The 9,387-nt window shown below is 41.0% G+C and overlaps 1 protein-coding gene across 1 annotated transcript in view; it reads right to left on the bottom strand.

Moving 5' to 3' along the window:
- Positions 1-9,147, bottom strand: part of LOC138427579 (cytochrome P450 2C23-like) — a 29,542-nt gene extending 20,395 nt beyond the window's left edge. Inside the window, 3 exon segments of the mRNA XM_069567239.1 lie at positions 6,828-6,990; positions 8,966-9,093; positions 9,096-9,147. Of these exon segments, the coding sequence (XP_069423340.1) occupies positions 6,828-6,990; positions 8,966-9,093; positions 9,096-9,147 (343 nt within the window).
- Between the last annotated feature and the right edge of the window lie 240 nt (positions 9,148-9,387).

Below are 9,387 nucleotides of genomic sequence, written 5' to 3' on the forward strand. Positions count from 1 at the left end.
GTCCAGTTCTAACTATTGCTTCTTGACCTTCATACAGATTTCTCAGGGGGCAGGTAAGGTGGTCTGGTATTCCCATCTCTTTAAGAATTTTCCACAGTTTGTTACGATACACACAACCAAAGGCTTTGGCATCGTCAATGAAGCAGAAGTAGATGTTTTTCTGGGACTCTCTTTTTTGCTTTTTTGATGATCCAGTGGATGTTGGCAATTTGATCTCTGGTTCCTCTGCCTTTTCTAAATCCATTTCGAACATCTGAATGTTCACAGTTCACTTACTGGTCATAGTAAACCAAGAGAAAGCACTGGTCATAGCAAACACCCTCTTCTAACAACACAAGAGAAGACTACACAAGGACATTACCAGATGGTCAATATCAAATCAGATTGATTATATTATTTGCAGCCAAAGATGGAGAAGCTCTATACAAACAGCAAAAACAAGACTGGGAGCTGACTGTAGCTCAGATCATGAACTCCTTATTGCCGAATTCAGACTTAAGTTGAAGACAGTAGGGAAAACCACTGGACCATTCAGGTATGACCTAAATTAAATCCCTTATCATTATACAGTGGAAGTGACAAATAGATTCAAGGGATTAGATCTGATAGAGTGCCTGAAGAACTATGGACAAAGGTTCATGACATTGTACAGGAGGCAGTGATCAAGACCATCCCCAAGGCAAAAAAAAACAAAAAACAAAAAAACAAAAAAAAACACCTCAAAACACAAAAAGGCAAAATGGCTGTCTGAGGAGGCCTGACAAATAGCTGAGAAAAGAAAAGACACAAAAGGCAAAGGAGAAAAGGAAAGATATACCCATTTGAATTTAGAGTTCCAAAGAATAGCAGGGAGAATAAGAATGCCTTCCTCGGTGATCAATGCAAAGAAATAGAGGAAAGCAATAGGATGGGAAAGACTAGAGATTCTTCACGAAAACTAGAGATACCAAGGGAACATTTCATGTAAAGATGGGTACAATAAAAGACAGAAATGGTATGGACCTAACAGAAGCAGAAGACAGTAAGAAGAGGTGGCAAGGATACACAGAAGAACTATACAAAAAAGATCTTCATGACTCAGATAACCACAATGGTGTGATCACTCATCTAGAGCCAGACATCCTGGAATGTGAAGTCAAGTGGGCCTCAGGAAGCATCACTACAGACAAAGCTAGCGGAGGTGATGGAATTCCAGTTGAGCTATTTCAGATCCTAAAAGATGATGTTGTTACAGTGCTGCACTCAATATGCCAGCAAACTTGGAAACTCAGCAGTGGTCACAGGACTTGCAAAGGTCAGTTTTCATTCCAATCCCAAAGAAAGGCAATGCCAAAGAATGTTCAAACATGACTGTATGCTTCTAGAAAGGGGAAACTTGGACACAGAGACATGCAAACAACAGAGAATACCATGTGAACATGAATCAGAGATTAAGGTGATACCTCTATGAGTCAAGGAACAAAAAAGTTTACCATAAAAGCACTAGAAGCTAGGAGAGAAGCATGAAACCTTTTCTTCCTCACAGCTCTTGGAAGGAACCAACCTCACCAACGTCTTGATCTCAGATTTCTAGGCTCCAAAACTATAAAACAATAAAATTCTGCCATCCTACGGTTTGTACCCAATTTTTGGTACTTTATTATGACAGCCCCAGGAAACTAATGCAGAAGGAAAACTAAAATACCAGTGAATGGTTTTTCTCTTTGTTATTTTCCAGGATAGAAAGTTTTAGGAAAAGAAAAGCTGAATTAATGGCAACCCACTCCAGTATTCTTGCCTAGAGAATCCCATAGGCTAGGAGCCTGGCAAGCCACAGTCCATGGGTGCTGGGGTCCAGCCCCAGGGGATCCAGGGAATTCAAAGGGGAGACGGCGTCGGCGATCAGGAAAACAATAGCTTAATTAAGTATTAATTAAAGATATAAAGAGAGACTTAATAAGGATAGCTCAGTGGGAAAAATCAGTGGAGACAAGGGGCTGAAAAACTTGGTTTATGTGGAATACCAATAAAACCTCGAGACAAGAGGTTTGCACCGCCTATGTAGGCCACAGGCATCTTTCTGTTCTCCCGAAGGAGAGGAGACACTAAGGCCTCCCCGGTCAGATCTTAGAAGGCCAGGCATAATTAGCAGTCTTGGTGGGCATCCACGCTCCAGATGGGAATTCAGCCAGAAAAATGGAGAACAAGAAAGAACAACACGGGGGAATCAGTCTTTCCAGGAACTGATCCGTTTTCTTTATTTTCCAGGTTTGCTTATATACTTTTTGTTATACATAGAGATAGAATACAAAGTCACACAGGGTCAGTAGACCTGACCTTTATCAAAATCAGGTGCTTCATATAAATGTATACAAAAGGTCTTAGGTGGCTTTACATCATCTTCTGGCCATGAGGCCTGCTTACATTTTATGGCCCTTTCTTTCTGATAATGGTCAGTCAACCAGAAAACCTATTTTCCAGGGGTGATTTTTCTTATACCAGGCACCAGATAAAGTTGCATTCCTATAGGGTGAAGGTGCAGTGGGTTACAATTAAGAAAGGAATTTAGTTAGCCTAAAGTTTAACATGATTAATATCAAAGGTTAATACCTATTTCTCCTATATGCTAGTTATATTCATTTATGTGTATAAGGGCACGGAATATGGAGACTCTGCAGCAAATATTGGCGCAACAAATGAAAATCCTTCACCACTAATACTATACTAATAATTTTCTAACTTCTCAAAAGAGTCTGTATTTAGAAAGTTTAAAGCATCTTGTGCCTCTCACAGTTGGGGAGCTGTGAACAATCACATGTGGCTGGACGAACCTGTCAGGCAAGCTACAGAACTTTCAGAGGAGTTTGTAAGTTGAAACACTCTTGTCACGCGCAGGAATTTATTAACTGGAGCTCTAAGTTAACTCCTTCTCAGAGAGAGGTGGTGGGGGACAGCCCCCCGTAAAGTCAGAGGTGTAGGTGAGAGCATGAAGCAGTAAAGTAGGCAGACTCTGGTTTTGGGGGTAGATGCTTGGGAACAGGGGGTCTCCTGAGGCTCGATCCCGCCTTTGCGTATGCCAAGCCTCCTTCCTCATGACCTTTGCCATGGGTGGAGTTCCTCACGCTGGCTCCCGGCACATGGGGTCACAAGAGTTGGACAAAAGTTAGTGACTAAACCAACCAACCACCAGTTCCCATTACAGGCAAGTGAGAAGCCTGTAACAATAATTTTATAGGAAGGTTGAAAAACCAATATTCTCAGAGTTGTGAAAATGGCAATCTTTTCCCCCCTCTTGAGCTCAGTCACACAATTGCACTCATCTCACATGCTAGGAAAGTAATGCTCAAAATTCTCCAAGCCAGGCTTCAGCAATACATGAACCATGAACTTCCAGATGTTCAAGCTGGTTTTAGAAAAGGCACAGGAACAGGGATCAAATTGCCAACATCAAATTGCCAGATCATCAAAAAAGCAAGAGAATTCCAAAAAAACATCTATTTCTGCTTTATTGACTATGCCAAAGCTTTTGACTGTGTATCGCAACAAACTGTGGAAAATTCTGAAAGAGATGGGAATACCAGACCACCTGACATGCCTCTTGAGAAATATGTATGCAGATCAGGAAGCAACAGTTAGAACTGAACATGGAACAACAGACTGGTTCCAAATAGGAAAAGGAGTATGTCAAGGCTGTATATTGTCACCCTGCTTATTTAACTTATATGCGGAAACTTATATACATCATGAGAAACACTGGGCTGGAAGAAACACAAGCTGAAATCAAGATTGCCAGGAGAAATATCAATAACCTCAGATATGCAGATGACGCCACCCTTATGGCAGAAAGTGAGGAGGAACTAAAAAGCCTCTTGATGAAAGTGAAAGAGGAGAGTGAAAAAGTTGGCTTGAATCTCAACATTCAGAAAACTAAGATCATGGCACCCAGTTCCATCACTTCATGGCAAATAGATGGGGAAACAGTGGAAATAGTGGCTGACTTTATTTTTTGGGGCTCCAAAATCACTGCAGATGGTGATGGCAGCCACAAAATTAAAAGACGCTTACTCCTTGAAAGGAAAGTTATGATAAGCCTAGACAGCATATTAAAAAGCAGAGGCATTACTTTGTCAACAAAGGTCTGTCTAGCCAAGGCTATGGTTTTTCCAGTAGTCAGGTATGGGTGTGAGAGTTGAACTCTGAAGAAAGCTGAGCGCCAAAGAATTGATGCTTTTGAACTGTGGTGTTGGAGAAGACTCTTGAGAGTCCCTTGGACTGCAAGGAGATCCAACCAGTCCATCCTAAAGGAGATAAGTCCTGGATGTTCATTGGGAGGACTGATGCTGAAGCTGAAACTCCAATACTTTGGCCACCTCATGCGAAGAGTTGACTCATTGGAGAAGACTCTGATGCTGGGAGGGATTGGGGGCAGGAGGAGAAGGGGATGACCGAGGATGCGATGGCTGAATGGCATCACCAACTCAATGAACATGAGTTTGAGTGAACTCCGGGAGTTGGTGATGGACAGGGAGGCCTGGCATGCTGTGGTTCATGGGGTCTCCAAAGAGTTGGACACGACTGAGCAACTGAACTGAACTGAACTGAGCTCAATCCAGCCCAATAAGGGCATCCAGTTAAAAATTAATTTCAGGGTTTCCCTGGTGGTAGTGGTAAAGAGTCTGCCTGCCAATGCTGGAGACATGGGTTCAATCCCTAGCAGGGATATATCCCACATGCCACAGAACAAAAAATCCCATGCACCACAAGTATTGAGCCTGTGCCCAAGAGACCAGGACCTGCAACTACTGAGCCCACATGGTGCAACTACAGAAGTCTGCGTGCCCTAGAGCCCGTGCTCCCCAACAAGAGAAGCCACTGCTATGTGAAGCCCACACACCACAACGAGGAGTAGCCCCACTTGCTGCAACTAGGGAAAAGCCTGTACAGCAGTGAAGACTCTGCAGATACAAATATAAATAAATAAAAAATTAATTCCAAAGCTCACACACAGCCAACGTCATCAACTTGTTTTTTAAAAAAAGGGAAGAAATAGAGGGAAGGTTTAGTTGTTTCTTTAGGTAAGCATGTATATCTAATGTAAGAGAGATTAAAAATTGTTTCTTTTTCATCACTTAGTACACTGCATAATATTTAATTAATTATTCATAAATATGCTTTGAAAAGACTTAAGTTTCTATTTCTTTGGGGCTTGCAATTTTACAATTTTAAATGGATTAGAGGAGGTTTTCAGGCTGTCCTAGGTTTTTTTAATTGTGTAATACTTCATATGTCTAAGTTTTGAAACATAGTAAGAAAATAATTATCTGTGAGCCTGTTGTCCCACTGAAGAACTTGAGCTTGACTAAGTACCATTGTAGCTCTGTGTGTTACCGCTCTGATCTTACCACCCTCTCTCCACCCCCTCACTCCCACCTCTCCACCCCTCCACCAACCCCAAACCAGGAGCTGACATTGAAAACACAGTAATTTTTCTGTACCTAGTCATCTGTTTGTTGTTGCTGCCACTATGCCACCGCAATCTTTGTACCCTGTGAAATGACACCCTAAGCATGGCTCTCTAAATCCTAAGACCTTTGGGTAACAACTGTTATTTTCAAAATGTTCCCAGATTGCTTTTTTAAAAATCACAATCATATTTGCAGATTTACCTTAAAGGGAACTTGGAGTCTGTTTTTGATGTTTATCTCAATAGAATTATCAGAGTATCTGTTGTACCAAAAAAAAAAAATCTGTTTTTTGTCCCCATTCATGGGACACAGCTTCTAAATCCTTGGATTTTCCCACTTCTAACACAGAAGTTTGTTGTTCATGCTGAGCCTCTGGGATCACACTTGAGTTTATGATAAAGAGGTGACTCATGGTAGATTCCTAAACAGTGTCGAGATGGAGTTGGCCATGCCAGAAAGATGAACTTGGTATTTAGAGAACTGAAGCTTTCACCCAAGTGATATCGGCCAGACCTTAGGGCTTTCAAGGAATGGAAGAAGCTAGAGACTGAGTTCTATCAGATGGCCAATCAATCAATCAACTGTGCTCAAGTAATGAAGTTCCAGTGAAAACCTCCAGACACCAAAGCTCTGATGAGATTCTGGGTTGGTGAATATACCAACACATTGAATGGGTAACGCATTCTGATTCCTTGCAAGAGAATATAGATGCTCTGCATTTGGGGCACTCCTAAACCTTGTCCCACATGTCTCTCCATTTGTAGCTTTCATATGTAATAGAATTGTGGTTGTAAGTATAGCATCTTCCTGAGTTCTGTTGAGTCATTCAAGTGAATTATTGAACCTAGCGGGTCATGGAAACCCTGCATTTTTAGCCAGCTGGTTATAAGTGTGGGTAATCTGGAGACCCCTGGACTTGTGGCTGACATCAGAAGCGAGGGTAGTCTTTTGGAGAATGATGCCCTTAACGTAAGGCTTACCAGGTGGTCACTAGTGGTAGAGAAACTGCCTGCCATTGTAGGAGACATAAGAGACCTGGGTTTGACTCCTGTGTCGGGAAGATCCCCTGGAGAAGGGCATGGCAACCCACTCCAGTATTCTTGGCTGGGGAATTCCATGAACAGAGAAGTCTAGCAGGCCACAGTCCATAGGGTCACAAAAAACGGGACATGACTGAAGTGACTTAGCATGCGCGTGCACACGCACACACACAGAGACACACACATACTTAACGTATGGAGTATGGACTAACTCTGAGTAGTCAGTATCTGAATTGCAGTGCAGTACTGCAGCATCTAATTTATCGCTTGTTGCAAAATAGATATTCATTAGGTTAATCACACTTTTTTGCTAAAAAGAATTAACCTGTATTTTGAAACATACCATATCCTCTCTGGGTATCGTCAATAATAGGAATATGTGCTCTGCCAAGGAATTCATCACCTTGGTCAATTAGAGCTTCCTTCGCCGCCTCATATCCATGTAAGACCACCGTGGTCTGGGATCCAAGGTACAGAGTGTAAACAGGGCCATATTGTTTGGCCAACTGTAAAGAGATGCAAACAACTATAAGGGCTATTGTGAAATCTCTCCATTGGAGGCTTCGGTGAGAATTAACTAATGATTCACACGTAGCTTAGACTTTGCTTCATTAAGTTCCTTTCAGTAATTTAACCTGGGCTACAGTCATGGATTCATTCTTTCCTTCATCTATACATGCAACCATTGAGCAATATAAATATTCACTAAGCAATTATATTCTGTCAGACATTGTGCCAGGAACCCTCACAGAACTTACAGTCTAGTGGAAGTAACAGGCATAAAACAAGCTACATTTGCAATACAAGCTGCACATGATTCTATGAAAGTGGTAAAGAATGTACTTATGCTAGATGATAATGGGAAAACTTAATAAAATAGATGAAAATTCTATGAGGAGGTGATGTTTAAGATAAAACTAAAGATGAGAAAGAAGCAGACATGATAAGAGAAAGAGAGCTTACTTAGTAGGTATTAAAAAGAATGAAATCTATATATTTATGATAGCATTGTGTCAAGGGGAAAAATAGAGTACTAAAACAGCTGCCAGCTAGGGATTCGTTTTCAAATGTATTTTACATCCCTGCATGTGAATTTAAAGTAGCCATTTGAAAGTACTTATGTGAAGATGTATGATGGTACGGAAACGTGTTCATGTTCTAAATAGTTGAAAACAAATAAAATTACATTTAAAGATCCATACGTGTATTACAACCTTCCACTTTTTTAGGTAAAATTCTTAAATGGCAAAACTTACTGAAATTGCCACCTCTTTTCTTTCTGCCATTCCTACACTTTTAAAAACTTACACTTAAATGGTAGAGAATTTTGCCACTTTATTTTCTCTGTCCAAGGAAAATGAAACTATTTTCTTGGTTCCTCTGACAGAGTGTCTCTCTGTATTTTGGGGCACAAAATATCAGGCCCTTGTCTTCCAACCTCACCCTCGGCTGATGATGTTGCTCCCTATTTCACAGAGATAATAGAAATAATAGAAAAGATTGTCCGTGTCCTTCTACCATAGCTTCTTGGTCACTTGAATCTGTACCCACACACATAGTTTTCTGTTCATATAAATGACTCTCCATGCTCCAAAAGAGGCCCAGTTCTCCAGCTTATGCCCTGGATTCCATTCCCTTTTAGCTATGGCAACTTGACTTTCCTTTTTTACAGCAATGTTGAACATCACCCTATTTCTCTTCCTCCCCCAGTCCCTGGCAACCACCATTCTACTCCCTACTTCTGTGACTCTTTTAGAGTCCCCATGTGAGTGAGTTCATACAGTATTTGTCCTTCTGTGTCTGGCTTCTATAATTTAGGATATCCTCCAGGTTCATCCATGTTGTTGTCAGTGACAGGATTTCCTCCTTCATTAAGGGGAAATAATATTCCTGTGTGTGTGTGTGTGTGTGTGTGTGCACATCGTACTTTCTTTATTCATTGGTCAGAGGACAGTAATTAGGGACTTTTTGGAGAATGTATACTTGCACAGTGAACTCAAAGGAGTGAATGTCAGTCAGGGAGCAGAGCTGAGTTGTGTCAGAGCAAGACATGAGGATCGCTCTTCAAAAGGAGGATCACAAATTATCCCATAGATTAGTCTGAAATAGTAATAATAATATAAAAAGACATTATTTAGTTTTTTTTTTTTTTACATTTGCTTGTCTTTTGGTTCGTGTTATATGCAGAGAGGATTAGAAGACTTTTGGTTAAAATATGTTCTGACTTCAGAATTTTCCCATTCACTGGAATTCAATTCTCAGGTCAGGTTAACACACTTATCACCTCTAAAGTGATCCAATTCAGAAAAAAATAAAGGGGGTGGGGGAGAACATCTGTCTTGTAATACTCAAATAGATACACCAAAGTGACTTAGCAGTGAGTAAAACTATTAATAAGAAAACTTAAAGATGACACAAAAATAATCTGAAGCTGACCCCCCTCCATCTGGAGATGACCAGCCCCTAATAAAACCCCCTTACCTTGGAAAGAGATGCAGGGATGTCCTTGAGGTTTAGTTGCATCAGATTCCCAATGATGGGAAGCGGAGCTGGACCAGGAGGGAGCTTTCCCAAACCTTTGTGACTTTTCTTCCACACAAAAAGAAAACCAGGCAAGTGACACAAATCACAAGAGCAAGAGTAGTGATTTCCAGTCGTTCCATCTTGGTTACTCGGTGTTACTGTTTGGGTTGCTTGTTAGCAAAGTCTTGTACATACTCGGGTTATGATTTATAAGTCAAGGGCTGGTCTGAGTTCTTGGACTTAGGAAACAAACAACCTGGAACTGCTTTTGGCCATATTTACCTTCCTGAAGCTTGATATTGGGATGGATTCATATCTTTCCTACCTCTCATTCACAAAATCTGCAATTTTTGATTTTTAAAGCCTCTTCATTACATGTA

Source organism: Ovis canadensis, chromosome 22, assembly GCF_042477335.2.
Source record: "Ovis canadensis isolate MfBH-ARS-UI-01 breed Bighorn chromosome 22, ARS-UI_OviCan_v2, whole genome shotgun sequence".
NCBI classification, from domain to species: Eukaryota; Metazoa; Chordata; class Mammalia; order Artiodactyla; family Bovidae; genus Ovis; species Ovis canadensis.